Source organism: Pseudoliparis swirei, chromosome 22 (genome assembly GCF_029220125.1).
Source record: "Pseudoliparis swirei isolate HS2019 ecotype Mariana Trench chromosome 22, NWPU_hadal_v1, whole genome shotgun sequence".
Classification (NCBI taxonomy): Eukaryota; Metazoa; Chordata; class Actinopteri; order Perciformes; family Liparidae; genus Pseudoliparis; species Pseudoliparis swirei.
In genome coordinates, this window is record NC_079409.1 from 8,747,256 (window position 1) to 8,765,197 (window position 17,942).

Below are 17,942 nucleotides of genomic sequence, written 5' to 3' on the forward strand. Positions count from 1 at the left end.
TTCTGTGCATTTAGTGTTTTCCCCAGCATCACATGTAGCATCTTTGTTGAACTACGTATAGTTGGATAAAGGAGTGAATCTTTGTAGCACTGCACTAATCTTGTTGTTTCTCTTCTTGTGTATTTCCCCATGCAGCTGTTTGTCGTGGAGCGTGCGGAACGCCGCTCTCTGCTCCCTGGTGCTGCTGGGGACGGCCTGCCGTCTTGATGCCGATCGCCTTGGCTCTGTTGGTAGGTTTCTCTCATGCGGCGGTCAGGAGTCCCACCCAGTGAATACCAGTGTGTCACCTCCCTCTGGCCCTCTTGAGACCAGCTCAAATGGATGTCGTACTTGAGCATCGTGGCCATCTTCTCCTTCGTGGCGTTCTTCGAGATGGGACCGGGTCCCATCCCCTGGTTCATCATCCGGCCCTCTGCCTTCGCCGTGGCTGCTTTCTCCAACTGGACCGCTAACTTCCTCGTGCACGGGCTTCCAGTATGTAGAGGTGGGTGGAAAAAGAAAACATGAAGGGAGCGATCACACCCCACGCGACTTTAAAAAACGCGCCGGGGAAAACAGCGCGGCGCGCCTCGAGAGCGGACCGGCGTGCGCAACCGGGCGATAAAACTTAATTTACAAAATGGATTCAAGCAGACGACGCACTCTCGCCCTCGCTGTGTTGTTGGACGAGGAGGAACAAGCCCCCAAAAAGCGGAGGTTTTGGGTTCACGATATTTTAAAAAAATAGGAAAGAGTACGTCGAGTACCGCCAAGAAAGTAAATCAGACTTACAACCTTGAAAAATAAGAGGAATGTGATTAATTTCTTCAATCAATTTAACACCAGATGAAGTATTACAAACATTAAAGTCAGATATCTCTAACTAGATTAACCGTTGATGTCATACATGATCAACCAAATTGCCTGTTTATTTGTGTCAGTAAAATTTACTTCACCGTTAAAATATTTATTAGAGTTCATGAAAATCATTTTCACTCCAATCTATTGCATGCAACATAATGGCAGAGCAAGTTTGTCCTTTTTTGTCAAAATACTGTATTTCTCTAGATATATGAAGAGCTCATTGCCTTGTTTATACTGTCATGAAGAGCAGTATTTTCTATCCTGTTGTTTCAAGTATGATCATGATGATTTCATATTGTAGGACAACATGAGCAAACGATGAGAGACACATCATCTACATTTCAAGATGTAAGACTTTATTTACTCAGATGGAAAATGACTGCACATTGTTCAGAACTCAACAACAATAATGGAGTTAGAATGATGGAAGAAAGGCAATAGAGTAAGAGGGTGATCACAGGGTCAGACTCAATAGCTGGCCATGGTGCTCTCCAGCCAACTGGTGAAGAGGCAGACCTGTGAATGGAGACAGAAGGATGTTTGTTAGCATAGACAGCCAGTAGCAAATGTGTTTAATTTGAACGGGGCATGTGAAATATATATTTCATAGAGATATTTTATGTTTACCTTGGCGTAGACACCGGGGTTGCCTTTCTCAGCACATCCGTAGCCCCAGGACACAACACCCTGCAGCTCACCGTTGCACACGACGGGGCCACCGGAGTCACCCTGAGAGAGAGAGAGCATGTATGTGAAGACGATTTCAAATATTCTCGATGTGTAACTGAGAAGCACTGTTCTAGGACAAAGAGCCCTGCCGAGTCCTCTTGTTACACACCTGGCAGGAGTCCTTGCCTCCCTCCAGGTATCCAGCGCAGAACATGGCGTCGGTGATCATGCCGGGGTAGGAGTTGTCACAGTCCCTCTCGGACAGGATGGGGATGTTCAGGCACTGCAGCTTGTAACCGATAGCGGCTACAATGTGTAAAAGAGAGTATGGTTGGTAAAGGAAAACAAATGTGGCCCAGGAACATTCTGTTACTCCTAGTTGTCACTTACTGGAGCTCATGGTGTTTCCCCAGCCAGTGACTTTGCACATGGTGCCAGCGGGGGCACAGCTGGAGGGCAGAGCCACAACCTTCACGTACTGGTTGAGGACGGCGGGCTTGCTCAGCTTGATCAGCATGACGTCATTGTTGATGTTGTAGGAGCTGTAGTCGGGGTGACGGATGACACGAGAGGAGCGGATGAACTGCTCGCTTCCCTCGGTGACCTTGATGTTGTGCTCTCCGAGACGCACCTCCACACGGCTGGGAACAATTGAAATACGGGGCATTAGTGATAAAACACAACAAATGAATCCTACATGTTTAGTGTTACCCCTCAGGAAAGTAAATCAGACCTCCAACCCTGAAAAAGATGAGGAATGTGCTTACGATTTGTAGCAGTGAGCAGCAGACACCACCCAGTCCGCGCTGACCAGGGAGCCTCCACAGAAGTGGTAGCCAGAGTTCAGAGACACCTGATGGGCCTGGGTGTGTGGCGTGCACTCATAGCCTCCGACAATCTTGTCCTCCTCCAAGGCAACTGAAAACACACACATCAGCAACATCGTCATAAACAAGGTAAAAAACCAAAACCATTTTTTTTTAATGCAGAATGTCCTTTTGTGTATTTTTAGTCAAACCACAGAGTGTGTACTGATGAAAGGGAGATTCTCCAGATTATTATGGACTAATTACTGGGATAAAGGCCAACAGACTGTTCACGGAGAGGAAACCAATCTGCTCGGTAGGAACTTCACACTCACAAGCAGCTCCGATGAGCAGAACGAAGACCAGAGACCTCATGGTTGCTGTGTGATGCTGTTGATGATCGGACTTCACCTAAAGCCCTGCTTTATATGCACAGACAGGAGAGCTGCCCTCCACTCCATCCATCCTCATTGGTCAACGAGGGACCAATCTCTGCAGCAGGATTTTGGACCAAGGTGATTAATTTAGATCATTTATTTAATTTATTTTACAATTTTGTTATTGTGGAAGTCTTTCTTCTCAGTAAATGTGTACAAGCATCAGAAAGAGTATAAATATGGGTCATGATGGCTCCTATGGTCAAAAATAATATTCTATCATCTCTAATATCTCGTAAATGTTTAAACGATAGGTTTGAACATATAATTGTAATGTTATCATGATAAAAAAATAGAGAAAATCATTGACAGGCATTTCTTAATGGCAGCCAAATAGATTGTTTTATTAATACTAGGGTGGGCTTTTATTTTGATGAGCATGATGAGAATAACGTTTTAAAATTAGTGCACTAATGTTCAGTTAGGAAGTGTTGGCACTCTGCGGAAATAGTCTGTGAGTTACTCAGCAGAATTGAGAAGTATTCCTATTAAGTAACACCACTTTGTGCAACTAATTTCTATATAAACACATCAATAAGTAATCTGTAAAGGGCCATTTTTCCCAGTGAGTAGTTATTCTCCTAAAAGATTTGAATGCAGGTTTTTTAGGGGATATTTAATATTGTTATTATATTTTGGTAAAGGTTTGAAGCCACCACCTGAAAGTTGGTCCGGTTTCTCAGGTCAGATTGTGTCACCTCACAAGTCACCTCTATATTTAGATGTGTGAACACAGTATCTCACAGCTGTGTGTTTCTCAGCATGTGTTACTTAAAACCTAAATTCAGATTTGAAAAATAAATAATAATCTTTGTAATATTTTTTATAAGACATATTTCATTAAATAGGTAGAGAGCAGTTCTGGAGAAATAAGTCAGATCCTTTACTTAAAGTAACAAAACCACAATAAAAATGTTTTTGTCAAACTCTGCTGCAAGGAAAAGGAACATTTCTGCATTTGAAATACTACTTGAGAAAAAGTAGCAACGTAATAACAGAAAAAAAGTACTTAACGTATCAAAAGTAAAAGTATGCCTTTTACCCATATCTGTAAATATGGAACTCATTCATCTTTAGTGAACAAGTTCTTTTTGTTGGAAGACAATTTACAACGTTGTGTGTTCTTGTTCATACGTTGTGAACACGTGAATCCCAGCTTTGCTTCGCACGACTCCAACCTGTATATCTCTAATCTGCCTCAACATCAATGTCAACGACTATTGAGTAATTAAAATACAACTGAAACTGTCATTTAACCCTTGTGTTGCCTTAGGGTCATTTTGACCCGAATCAATATTACACCCTCCCCCCGCTTTATTTTTTTACCCCCCCATTCATGTGTTTTTCGTTGTTCTTTTCGGTAGAACAAAAACAAGAATAAAGTGCTCACAAACTTGAAAAAAAAAATAATTCTAATAATAATTTTCTGGAGTTTTTTTTGCTGGCGTCAAAAAAAATTGAAACCAAAAAAAAATATGTTAATAAATAAAAAGGAAACAGGGGGGGTGAACAAATCGGGTCAAAATGACCCAAAGGCGGGGAGGGGTATTGATTCGGGTCAAAAAATGAAAAAACCCCAAGGGTTAAGCACCTCTATAAAATTGCAAGAAAAGTCCTGGAACAAATACCACTATTAACTGAGCAAATAGTCTGTACCGGTATATACACTACCGTTCAAAAGTTTGGGGTCACTTGAAAAAAACATCTTTATTTTTCAAAAAAAAGCACTGTTTGTTTCAATAAAGATAATCAAATTAATCAAAGATACACTCTATACATTTTTTATGTGGTAAATGACTATTCTAGGTGTAAACGTCTGTTTTTTAATGAAAAATCTACTTAGGTGTATCGAGGCCCATTTCCAGCAACTATCACTCTGTTCTGATGGTACATTGTGTTTACTAATCGCCTTAGAAGACTAATGGATGATTAGAAAACCCTTGTGCAATTGTTAGTACAGTTTAAAACAGTCATGCTGGTGATATAAGCTATACAACTAGCCTTCCTTTGAGCTAGAAGTTTGAAGAACAAAATTAATATTTCAAATAAGAATCACTATTTCTAACCTTGTCAATGTCTTGACTATATTTTTAATTTATTTTTAAATTCATTTGATAAATATAAATGTGAGTTTTCATGTAAAACACAAAATCGTCTGGGTGACCCCAAACTTCTGAAAGGTAGTGTGGATTCTAAATCCTTCGAAACACTGTGTGGGTTTTGAATCTTCAGACTGCACTTGTTCTGTTTAATCTTGCACACATATTCATATGATTCATGCATATTTATCATGTGAAATGGCAGCTGGTCCTCCACCACAAAAATCCAAACATCCACATTAACAAGGTTGACTCAAACTCAAAGTTTTTATTTTACAGAGTTTTTGATTATTACATGGTCAGTTACTCTTTATATTGATCTTAATTCATCAACATACATTTTAACTACAACAATAACATAACAACATCTGATTACTTTAAAGACAATGACACTGCACCCGAAAAAATGCAATCCCATTTAAATGTATTCACTGTGAAGTGTCCTTACTGCTAATTTCATGTAGTAATTGTTTGCTTAAGTGAGTTTGTCTTATCTGTAGACGTGTGGGTTGGTTTTCCTGTGAAAGCCACATTCAACAACTGTGGTTGTGAACCAGGCCATCTGCAGAGCTGCAACCGTGTCTACACAACACCAATCCATCCATGTCAAGGTTAACGATTACATAACACATCCTGTGCTGAAAACTAATGCAATACATGTGCTCTGCAACAAATGTAACAGGGAATGTTTAGAAGAAATATGCGTCATGTGTGAACATTTAGGGGACACGCATGCGTTTTGATCACAAACATCAAGCAATCCGTGTGATATGAATAATGCTTTTTCATATGAAGGTGCACGTTTGTTATATCTGGTTTTAAAAATGCATTCATATACTTGTTTTCCTTAATGTGCCTCCCACTACATGGAGAATGCTCCTTAAATGCTTTATTTACGATACTATTTTCAGCCATGCAGTATGCAAATACAAAGTATCCCAGAGATAACAAAATAGGCGCATTTCCAAAACCTAGAATCTTTTTTCCACGTTTGACCCAATTGGTCAACAATGACATTGGGGGTGTGTTCAACAATGAATCTGATCCATATAAACCAGGACTGCAGGTAAAGTCTGTCATCCACAAGATCACACAGCAACCATGATGTCTCTTGTCTTCGTTCTGCTCATCGGAGCTGCTTGTAAGCATGTCTTTCTGCTTGTGTTCTGATGACGAAATAGACAAAAGAAAAGCATAACTTGGTCGCTGACTATTTGACCTCCTGTGTGTTTTCAGTTGCCTTGGAGGAGGACAAGATTGTCGGAGGCTATGAGTGCTCGCCACACACCCAGGCCCATCAGGTGTCTCTGAACTCTGGCTACCACTTCTGTGGAGGCTCCCTGGTCAGCGCGGACTGGGTGGTGTCTGCTGCTCACTGCTACAAATCGTAAGCACATTGCTCATATTTTTCAGGGTTGGAGGTCTGATTTACTTTCCTGAGGGGTAACACTAAACATGTAGGATTCATTTGTTGTGTTTTATCACTAATGCCCCGTATTTCAATTGTTCCCAGCCGTGTGGAGGTGCGTCTCGGAGAGCACAACATCAAGGTCACCGAGGGAAGCGAGCAGTTCATCCGCTCCTCTCGTGTCATCCGTCACCCCGACTACAGCTCCTACAACATCAACAATGACGTCATGCTGATCAAGCTGAGCAAGCCCGCCGTCCTCAACCAGTACGTGAAGGTTGTGGCTCTGCCCTCCAGCTGTGCCCCCGCTGGCACCATGTGCAAAGTCACTGGCTGGGGAAACACCATGAGCTCCAGTAAGTGACAACTAGCTAGGAGTAACAGAATGTTCCTGGGCCACATTTGTTTTCCTTTACCAACCATACTCTCTTTTACACATTGTAGCCGCTATCGGTTACAAGCTGCAGTGCCTGAACATCCCCATCCTGTCCGAGAGGGACTGTGACAACTCCTACCCCGGCATGATCACCGACGCCATGTTCTGCGCTGGATACCTGGAGGGAGGCAAGGACTCCTGCCAGGTGTGTAACAAGAGGACTCGGCAGGGCTCTTTGTCCTAGAACAGTGCTTCTCAGTTACACATCGAGAATATTTGAAATCGTCTTCACATACATGCTCTCTCTCTCTCAGGGTGACTCCGGTGGCCCCGTCGTGTGCAACGGTGAGCTGCAGGGTGTTGTGTCCTGGGGCTACGGATGTGCTGAGAAAGGCAACCCCGGTGTCTACGCCAAGGTAAACATAAAATATCTCTCTGAAATATATATTTCACATGCCCCGTTCAAATTAAACACATTTGCTACTGGCTGTCTATGCTAACAAACATCCTTCTGTCTCCATTCACAGGTCTGCCTCTTCACCAGTTGGCTGAAGAGCACCATGGCCAGCTATTGAGTCTGACCCTGTGATCACCTCTTACTCTATTGCCTTTCTTCCATCATTCTAACTCCATTATTGTTGTTGAGTTCTGAACAATGTGCAGTCATTTTCCATCTGAGTAAATAAAGTATTACATCTTGAAATGTAAATGATGTGTCTCTCATTGTTTGCTCATGTTGTCCTACAATATGAAATGCTCATGATCATACTTGAAACAACAGGATAGAAAATACTGCTCTTCATGACAGTATAAACAAGGCAATGAGCTCTTCATATATCTATAGAAATACAGTATTTTGACAAAAAAGGACAAACTTGCTCTGCCATTATGTTGCATGCAATAGATTAGTGAAAATGATTTTCATGAACTCTAATAAACATGTAACAGTCCAGTAAGGTTTACTTACACAAATAAACAGGAAATTTGGTTGATTATGTGTGACATCAACGGTTAATCCGATAAGAAATATCTGACTTTAATACTTCATCTGGTGTTAAATTAGTTGCCAAAATTAATTTGAACCCAACTCTGAATAAAATTAAGTAATTAGTTTTAAAATATCTATTATTACATGCATACAGTAATTGTGGCTAAATGTTAGCACTACTTCTGTGCTCACCATTCCTTTTACGATAATAATAAAATGGATCTCTCTAATCTAGACAGATACATTTGTGAGAGACATGTCAAGTTAAGCCAGTTTATTCAGGCTATTAAGCAAACAACACACCAGAGGAATTATTTTGATAAACAAATAAACAAATGCAATAGGAAAAATGAAAGCTGTGTAGTTATGTTTAACTAATAGTATTAATATTAGTATATTTAATTGTGAGAGAAAATACAGAATAAGAAGTTACTTTTAAAATGTGAAAAATGTAATCGTATTAGAGCATACATTGTGTACATTTTATGTTTTCGTATTTAGCTTCATAATATGGGTCAAACGGAGTAAGGACGTTCCACAGAATGTGAAAACATGTTGTTTTTAACCAATTATATAGTCCTTTCAATTTAATGCCATTTTTATTCAACAGTATTTTACTTGGTCTTTGTTGGTGTTGTTGTTAGTTATATTACCCAACTGTTTAATTAATCTAAATGTATATTTTAATGTTTTATTAGCTAATGCATTAAGTAATACATAATATATTAAATATAATAATATATAATATTCACTTTGACAACATTGTTCTACAATGTGACACATTATCATGACTAGGAAATGGCTGAATGTTACTGAAATTGAGAGAAAGTTAAAAAAAATTAATTGACAAAATTAAGAAATACATAAATATATGCATTTTGCTTTCATGGCAGTTTTCTTTGTGAAGGCCAGAGTTACTCAGTGAGTTTGTGAGAGAAACTCCACCCGGCACTGCTTCTGGAGCCAAAGGTCAGAAAGTTGATTACACCATGTACATAACATACTGTACTCGAACCAGGTCCGAGGAACAACTGATCCAATCAAATTAATAAACACAGTGTCAACGTGGATTTTTTAAACAGGATTGAGCAAAATCCTAATTAAAAAAAGTCACATTAAAACAATGAAGCCCCGTTTTGGCAGAGTTCAAGTTGGGACATCAAACTTTCCCCATCAGCATCATTTGAGGGGTTTTGATTGGTCAGCAGCAACAGGCGTGTTTCTCGATGTCGGTTCAGGCGTTCAATATAAACCTGGCATGGGTCAAGCATCTGTACACCTCCATGTGCCATCAAGCAGTCATGAGGTCTCTGGTCTTTGTTCTGCTCCTTGGAGCTGTGTGTAAGTATGGAAAAAGCGCAGAATATTTATATATTTTTATATATTTTTTTACAGATACTATTCATTCTTTGAAGAGATAATCAACATTTTCTTTTCAGTTGCCACAGAGGATGACAAGATTGTTGGAGGGCAGGAGTGTGCACCTAATTCTCAGCCCCATCAGGTGTCTCTGAACTCTGGATATCACTTCTGTGGCGGTTCCCTGGTCAACGAGAACTGGGTGGTGTCTGCTGCCCACTGCTACAAATCGTGAGTTCTGCTCGAATATCATTTTCAAAATGACAACAAAAAAGCACTAGTTTCTCACAAGTCCCCCGTTTTCCATTCTCTCTTTCAGCAAAATGGACATTGTCCTCGGCGATCACAACCGTTGGTTCATGGATGGCAAAGAACAGATCATTTCTGCTTCCCACGTGATCCCTCATCCAAACTACGAGTCCTGGCTGGTGAACAATGACATCATGCTGATCAAGCTGAGCAAACCTGCAATCATCAACGAGTATGTGAAGCCTGTGGCTCTGCCCACTGCTTGTGCTCCCGCCGGAATCACATGCACAGTCTCTGGATGGGGTGTGACCATGAGTTCCTGTGAGTATCAGACACTGCCGGTTATTCACAATACATTTGTCCATCAATCACCTGTCATTGTGTCTCTGGTTCTGCATCCCCAAAGCTGTTGACAGTAACCGGCTGCAGTGCCTGGACATCCCCATCCTGTCTGCTGAGGACTGTGACAACTCCTACCCCGGCATGATCACTGAGGCCATGTTCTGTGCTGGATACGTGGAGGGAGGCAAGGACTCCTGCCAGGTGTGTATCTTCGCTGTTGTAAAGGGCACAGAGTCGTATGCCTTGGTTAGTCCCCTCAGCAGCCCTTAGTTTAGACTGAACACTTTCATATGTTAAACTGCTTTGCTGCCCCACTAACAGGGTGACTCCGGTGGCCCCGTTGTGTGTGACGGTGAGCTGCAGGGTGTTGTGTCCTGGGGCTTTGGGTGTGCAGAGAAGAACCATCCAGGTGTCTATGCCAAGGTAAATAGTCAGAAGCTTTCCACAGCAATCATTGTTTTGTATTTCTTGACTCAGAAATGTTCTCAAAGGCCGTGTATGAAACAACGTGTCACGTTAAATATGCTCTTTCCCTCCTTCAGACATGCATTTTCACAGACTGGCTGCAGAGCACCATGGCGTCTTACTGAATTTGGTCCAATCACACCTCCACTACTAAAGCCGTTTCTATAGCTCAAAATCATGTTTCAATGAAACTTTTCAACTCTGCCTGTTTAAAATAATGTTTTAATAAAACAAGTACAGATGTTTACAATATCATTTAAGTGTGTATCCTACTCTCTTACTGTTCCTCTGATCTGCCTGACAAACCAACAAGAAGAATGAACGGAAGGGAATATGAACTTAATAACTATTTGTGCCATCCCCTCTGGCTTTGGGCATATGTACTGTTGTTTATATATTAGTATTAGTATTAGTGCAAGTATAAATCAAACACGTATGAAGAAAAAGCATGTCAAATAATCAATTTACAGTTACATAGTAATACTTTGTATAGAAATTATATACAAAGGATAAAATGTTCATATTTCATATTTTTCTTATGTTATGCCATACTGAGCCTGAAGACATATGATCATTTAGAATGATAGTCATGGATCCATTTCAAATGGTCTATGTTGATGCATGTTGTCTTGTGCCATAGGCTACAGTTGATACAGCAAGTGGTGCACTGTTTGCAAAGTATAATTTCCAGCATCGCTCCATGCAGGAAAAAAACTTCTAAGTGAGAGACACTTACAGCTTTAATTTATTATTCATATTTTTAAATTCATAAATAATTGTGGCGATGGGTGCCCTTTTTTTTATTTGAGCACCTGCCCCTCAAAATGTCTGTGCACGTGCCTAACCCAAACAACGACACAGATATATGCCGACACCCAAACTGTCCCATGTCTCTAATTCTTATTTTTTTTAAAAATAGATTCTGAATAAAAATATCTCGATTTGTTTTTCTGTATTTCTTTGTTTTCATCGAGTTTAGCGGAACTCTCGCTCAACAGTGCTGCGATCAAGTCGGACATATTTGACGACGCACCACCAATGTCAAAGACTGCACACACCGCTCTGCCTTGACTGACCTCGGGATTTGTATTTCCATCGAAGCAACTGGTTTTAAGGACAGACAGAGGGGTTGCTCTTCCCAGTTTCATACGTTGGAGGCGAATCTAACCCGACAAGATGCGCCTCACGTTGCAGATGTTGATCTCTCACGGCCGGATGGCCCGGAAGATGGGTCTCGGTCCGCAGTCCCGACTCAACATGCTGCGGAACATTTTGACCGGACTGGTCCGACATGAGAGGATCGAGACCACCGCGGCCCGAGCAGACGAAGTCATCTTCTACGCCGAAAAGGTACCGACGCCCCGGGCATGTCGCTAGCGAGCTAACGTGGCTGTCCAACTAATCTAGCTAATAACTAGAACGGGCACTCGGTAGAGCGCATACCTTCGCATATCACAAGATTGGGCATTGAATTATGAACATTTTGGCATTAGTTGCATGCCAATTGACAAAAAATATTCGCTAAAATATAATCAAATGGTCCCCGGATAATAACCAATCATCCACCAAATTCCATGTGATTCAAGAAGATTTTGTTGTTCATGACCCCTTGACCTTTGACCCGATCGATCCAAAAATCTAATCAACTGGTCCCGGATAATAAAACAATCATCCCACCAAATCATGCGATTCGGTAATAAAGTTACATTTGACCACTTCTTATCAGCCGCATGGGAAAGGTATACCAGTTACACACATACATAGTCTCTAATGTTGATGATGTGAAGGATCAATATCACACACTCGTCATTTGGCTGAAGAGTTGTTGATGACACTTTTGAGGGGTAAGGAGAAAAGTCAACAATGCAACAATAAAAACATGTGAAACAGTCAATGGATGCGTAATGGCTCACTGTCATGTTAAACTGTGGCTTGATTTAATCAAGTTATGTAAGCGAACACGTTAAATACTAGATACTCTATCATAAGTCAAAATAGTTTCAAAAAGCTAGAAAAGTCACAACACATAATATTGATTGATGAGTCCTTACAATGATGTAACATATTTTAATATTTATGTCCATATATTTTAAGTGCAACATGAAATGAACACAAATGGTGAGCGTTCGATTTGAACAAGTTGGAATTTAATCTGATTTGTGCTCGTATCAAAACTTTTTTTAAGTTCAATAAAGTTTGCGAGCTTTATCTTTATTGCACCGTGACTAAATATTGAACAGACATATTGCATTGTCCAATGTTCATCCCACAACGTCTAACCTCAATGTTCTTATTTGTATATTTAGACCATCTGAAATGCAATACATTCAGATGTATACGTCTTGTCCTTCCAGAATCCATATGCAATGGTCTGACTGTGTGCTTTGTCTTGTTTTGTTTTTGCAGCTGGTGGACTACGCCAAAAAGGGAGACACAGATGAGAAGGCGATGAAAATGGCCACGTTTTGGCTGACGGTGCGTGTCTGCAGCTCTCTGTCTCTCTCTTTGTGAAGCTGACACTCTGAATGTAAAACCGTTATTGTGAAGTTGTTGTTTAGCTTGAGCGTGCTTCTTCTCTTCAGGAAAAAGATCTGGTGCCAAAGCTCTTCAAGGTCCTCGCTCCGCGGTTTGAGAATCTGTCAAAAGGCTACACGCGGATGGCACGCCTTCCCAACAGACTGAACCTGGACAGAGCGAAGATGGCCGTCGTGGAGTACAAAGGCAACCCCTTCCCGCCTCTCTATCCTGTGAAAAAAGAGAATGCACTGACACTGCTCAACCAGCTGCTCAAAGGCTACAGAGAGGAGCGGGGACGAGAGTTATCCACGAAAGCCTAATTATCAACCTCCTGGTTTGCACACTGTGGCTTATCGACACGGATCCATTTCTTCAGCGAGAAACAGTTCAAAAGCTCCAGTGTCAACAAAAGCCAAGAACATTTCTGTTTCAGGACATTTATGACCGGTTATGTATTAATAAATATTATCTGTTCACAGAACTAAGAGATTTAAAACTTTTTCTTCACAAGTTTGGCCAAACCAGATGCAGTGACCAAGAAGGAGAACGGTTGTCTGGTCCAAAGGAAAGATACTGAAGCAATTTAGTATTGCACTTCCATTAAATAAGGGATCCTCAAAGCAGTAGATGAGAATATATATCCTGACTGAGTCTGTAGTTCAGGTCAAGCTCCAAAACACTGGATCCTACATTTACCATAATGCATCTGTCATTAAAGCCAACCAGCTTCTTATATTCCACTTCATTCAGAAACAGTCCTCCAATTTAATTAGGCGTTTCTGGAGAATCCCGACATGACGAATGTTTCTTCAGTGGAGAAGCTCTATTAGGCTCTATTATATTTCACGATATTACAGTGTTTTATTATGTTTTGATGGACAAACCCAAAAATAGAAGCACAAATAAAGTCAGACATTTCCTTTTTGTTGGGCTGTTGTATTGGGTTGCATTAAATTTGATAGGCCCATCTATATGGATGAAAAGCACTTTGTCAAATATGGTTTCACTCTCTCAAACTCAGGCACTGAACATCACAAGTGGTTACAGAATACTGGAAGCGGTTTGTATTTTTCCTCGAAAGACCGTCCGTGATTAACCTGAAAGTCATTTACAAACGTATTTGATTACTGGAGAACAAGTACAGGCGGGTGCAGTTGGTTATAAATCTGCACTTTAGGCAGTCAGAGTGGAATACTGGCAGGGACTGAAATAATTAGGCTGGCCTACATCAAATTGTGGCCAGCCTGGAGTCTGTCCCTGCGGTGTTTTACTTTAATGGAGTCTTGTAATGAGAAGTTTCTAAATATGATTTACAGATATTAGATCGACTCCTTTGGACACGTGACCTCGTCCTAAGACGAACACCGACACTCTTGCGTATCGACTCGTAAACCAAATAATACACACACCGAGGTGAACCCTCTAATAAAAACATTTTTAATTATTTTGGCAAAAAGTGTATATATATATACAGTGTATTTAGAATAGTCGTTTGACACCATTAGAATGCATTCAGACAGTGCTTCAGTGATGTGCTCTTAACCAGTACCTAAAAGCTGTGCTGTTTTCTGTCATGCATACATAATCTCTCGTCTTAGCGTCTCGGTCCTGTGATCAATCGTACGTCGATATGCACGAGGGTGAAGCGGTGACCCGGTATCGGTCAGTCGAGTCAAACCGCGTCTATTCAGTCGAGTCATGGTAACCATAACAACAGGCGACAGCAGACGAAAATGGCAGACGTGCCAAATATAAACCGGACACAAATAGAGATAACGACGAGTACTCTTAATTCATGTGTCATTCAGTTTCACAGACTAAGTTACACCTCTGACTGCACTCTCACAAGTTACACACCACAGTCCTAACACCTTACAGTATTCCATGACAGCAAGAGGACCACTGATACATCTGGGCTAGAAGCCGAGTTCCACCATTTTTACCAATCGGAAAAAAATGAATGCCGTGGACATAAGAAATGGATTTGTTAGTGTCCTCTTTCCTGTTTAGTGAGTGAATTTCAGGAAGCTAGTGGTACACTGAGCAGGATATGGTCCCTACAACGTCCGGACCGTCAATGACATTTTCAGACGGTATTTACAGGTGTACACGTTTGGATTACTACTCAAAAGTGGTGTGAATACAGGTTTCGAAGCAGTCCTATAAGGTGACATCATCACGAATAAACAGACTAAGACCAGGAACATTAAAGTGCTCCATGCAGGACAGACAAAATGTACAGTTGTGTTCATCTACAAGGCTTTTTTTTGTTACCATAGCTCCATGTTATGGGATTTAAAACTAGTATTTTGTGTTCAGCTTTTCGCACAATTTGAACGTCAAAGTGAGATAAAGCCAACGATCATACATGTTTCAAGTATTAGACAGGGGTGAGGATGAAGTTACAAAGTAGCCCTCTACTATAAAATCATGGATGTTGTCTTTGAAAGCCAAAGCGAGATAAGAACATTTGACAAAAGTTGTATTGTAGTCCTCCAGTAACTTGAAAATCACCCCTGTCCTTGTGCTGTATTGCATCAGTACATTCACCAACGTCTACATACACAGAAATCACATTTTAAACCGGGCATATTCTGCACTCTGGTTTCATGTTTCAGACAGCGCAAAGTTTTGATTGGAATAACAATCAACAGAACTCATCAAAAATATACTAACGCCTATTGTATGCATTTATAAAAGAATAGATTTCAATACACACGATCCGCAAATATTGGATGGTCACATGGAGTTACGTACGAACATCAGCTTTTTGACAGGAAATACGAGACAAACATGCTTGTTTTACGAGCACCTAGAAGTGCCCACAGTAAACGTGACATTTTACATTTACACATCAGCATATCAATCCAGAATAACCAGCTGCAATGATGGCATATAAGAATATAAACGAACCCAACAAACTCCATATAATATCTATACTTTATCAAAATGTGTCAAACATAAAAAAGGTCTTGTTTTGGTTTTTTTTTTAACATGACTTGGAGAAACGTAATGGCATGAGATTTGTTTTTTATGGTCAAAGCACCAACTGGAATTTAACAATGGGGGGGGAAAAAAGCATAAAAACAAATTCCCTTTTTTGAAATAAAACTATATAGAGTGGTAGCTCTCTCCATCCAGTTTAACTATTTACAAAGTCCTCCGGACCAGCAGTGCCTCGTGAATTTTTGAATAGTAGTATTTCAAGAATTGTGTTCATTTCCACACCGTGCACCGCTATCATCCTCTTGCCTGGCTACATCCACTTTGTCATCTTTCTCCCTGTGCGCCTTTTACTGGTCAACATCAAATATTTATTGCTTCTTTATTCTTTAACCAGCTCTGCACTCCCCCCCCCCCCCCCCACATCCCACAGCCACTTCCCCTCACTCTTCCCTTCAGCTTATTTCCATTCACAGGTGAAACGGGACCGTTTCTGGATTCACTTTTCTGATGATTTCTCTGCTTCGTCCAAATCTTTCTTTGTGGTTTGCGGCGTCACTAACACCTTCATTTAAGTTGTATTGTCATTCTGCCCATTCCCCCTCCATGCCCTCCCCCAGACTCCCTCGGTCCCTTTTTTCATGCCTTCGTTCCGAACCCCCCTCCTCCTCCGCCCTGCATACTGAAATACTCTGTGAAGGAAGGGAGCCGGGGCGGCAGTGGGGGCGAGCGCGTGGCCGGGCGTGGGGGTATCGGGGGCGGAGGTGGGGGCAAAATCGCCGTCAAGTCGGCAGCGGTGGTGATGATCTTCTGCTCGCTGTTCCTCGGCACCTCGGGGCCTTTGCGGGCCACCGTCTCCTCCACCGTCTTCACCGGGTCCTGGAAGCAAGAAGGCGATGGGTTTACACCTCAGACCTGTTCTGAGCCTCTGGATGTAGGTTACTTTGTCATGTGGACACGGTGTCATTAACACCATACTATACATCAAATTACTTTAATGATTAACAGTACCTTTAATTGTGTAAACATCTGTTGATCGACTAATCGACCAATCATTGTAATTTAAAGAAAAACACGCAGATTTTCAAATCAATTAACTGTGTTCTCCTGATATGCAATGCGGTGTATCAGACCAACATTTTAGTAAGTAGTTTTGTTTGTATTTTTGAATGGCTCATTAGGCATTTTTCCAAATTTCCAAATTTTTATTCTAAATATTTTTCACAAATGAATAATCAATCTTTCCTATCTTGGGAAACATAACAGCTGTAATAATGATTTCTGACCACATCATAGCACAGACACAAAATTCACCCTCAGGCCACGTTAAAAGTCCCAACGCTCACATTTACTTTGCTCTTTCACTCACTGACCAATCTCCTGCACTTACACTGCCTTCACTTAAACTAAGACACGACGAAGTCATTTTATTTGACAATAAAAAGGAGAGCTTCTTATCAATAAAAAGGGTCATAAATACTAACGACTAAGATAAAATTGGCTTTTTCGCAGCCACACTCTTGCATGGTCTTTACAGTGTCTTCCAATTAGACGTTTGCTAGGTTTATATAAAGAGAAGCAGGAGAAGAAAGCACATTAAGCTTCTTTGCACCAGCTACCAGGAAGTCAGACAACTAAATACTGGATGTAAAATACTTAATAGCTTACGTCAGAGCCAACTTCATCCAACACTTAAATTTACACTTTTAAAAGTAAATTAAAGAGGCGATGGTTCTTTGTGTTTATTATTCCTACTCGTGTCTGCGGATTGTTTCGATGAAGATTCACAGCTCTTCTTCTGTCACTCATTTCTGTGCAAAATGAAATAACGACGTCTACAGATTTGAAAGTTTCCTGAGCTCGACAATTCATTACAGCAAACACAACGCCTTGACTTGATCTTGTCAACAATTCTGTGTAATTATTATTTCCTTGTGCCCAAGTGTTTTCATATCAGTGTGTGTGCTATGTCAGGCTGCGCTTACTGTCAGTCACCGCAGGTTCCTGCCAAGAAATAATCCTTAAAAACATGTCCTCTTACAAACTGCATTGATACCTTCTAATTTGAGGCATCTTTGTTAGATGAGCAGCTAATTTCAAGCTTAGTTTGTCACAGTGATGTTTATACTTTAAAAGCATCAATAGATGTGTACAACTTAGATGACACTAATTGCTTATTGCAAGAACTGCAAAATGGTCGGGAGGCGTTGAAACGTGAAAAAAAGAAGAAGGTAAAGACACATGAAGTGGGTACAGGAAGTGGGATACAATTCTCACTCATAGCACTTAGTCTTCTGTCTCTTCTGCTTCTACAACTTCCATCTCGGATATCAAGCATACATTAAAAAGCATCCAAAGCAGGGGTGTCAAACTCATTTTCACCGTGGGCCACATTAGCATCACGGCTGCCTCTTAAAGGGCCGGTGGTAACTGTAACGCTG

The 17,942-nt window shown here is 40.9% G+C and overlaps 5 protein-coding genes across 5 annotated transcripts in view; 3 read left to right on the forward strand and 2 right to left on the reverse strand.

Moving 5' to 3' along the window:
* Positions 1-312: 312 nt before the first annotated feature.
* Positions 313-10,283, forward strand: LOC130212875 (trypsin-2-like). The gene is made up of 6 exons (XM_056444148.1): positions 313-484; positions 9,066-9,216; positions 9,305-9,555; positions 9,641-9,777; positions 9,898-9,999; positions 10,119-10,283. The coding sequence occupies exons 1-6, from the start codon at positions 322-324 to the stop codon at positions 10,164-10,166; spliced, it is 852 nt and encodes a 283-aa protein (XP_056300123.1). The 5' UTR covers positions 313-321; the 3' UTR covers positions 10,167-10,283.
* Positions 1,179-2,708, reverse strand: LOC130212879 (trypsin-1-like). The gene is made up of 6 exons (XM_056444152.1): positions 2,654-2,708; positions 2,280-2,430; positions 1,903-2,153; positions 1,682-1,818; positions 1,471-1,572; positions 1,179-1,359 (listed from the first exon to the last, which is right to left on the reverse strand). The coding sequence occupies exons 1-6, from the start codon at positions 2,691-2,693 to the stop codon at positions 1,312-1,314; spliced, it is 729 nt and encodes a 242-aa protein (XP_056300127.1). The 5' UTR covers positions 2,694-2,708; the 3' UTR covers positions 1,179-1,311.
* LOC130212878 (trypsin-1) lies at positions 5,935-7,347 on the forward strand. The gene is made up of 6 exons (XM_056444151.1): positions 5,935-5,995; positions 6,091-6,241; positions 6,368-6,618; positions 6,707-6,843; positions 6,953-7,054; positions 7,166-7,347. Exons 1-6 carry the CDS (start codon positions 5,956-5,958, stop codon positions 7,211-7,213), a joined length of 729 nt encoding a protein of 242 aa, XP_056300126.1. The 5' UTR covers positions 5,935-5,955; the 3' UTR covers positions 7,214-7,347.
* A 789-nt stretch (positions 10,284-11,072) lies between the features above and the next one.
* On the forward strand, positions 11,073-13,483 carry mrpl17 (mitochondrial ribosomal protein L17). Its single transcript, XM_056444025.1, has 3 exons — positions 11,073-11,391; positions 12,448-12,516; positions 12,624-13,483. Exons 1-3 carry the CDS (start codon positions 11,218-11,220, stop codon positions 12,876-12,878), a joined length of 498 nt encoding a protein of 165 aa, XP_056300000.1. The 5' UTR covers positions 11,073-11,217; the 3' UTR covers positions 12,879-13,483.
* Positions 13,484-15,941: 2,458 nt separating this feature from the next.
* The window catches only part of tmem145 (transmembrane protein 145), a 35,184-nt gene continuing 33,183 nt past the window's right edge, over positions 15,942-17,942 (reverse strand). Inside the window, exon 15 of the mRNA XM_056444310.1 lies at positions 15,942-16,380. Within this exon, the coding sequence (XP_056300285.1) occupies positions 16,141-16,380 (240 nt within the window). The 3' untranslated portion in view covers positions 15,942-16,140. The remainder of the gene's footprint in view (positions 16,381-17,942) is intronic.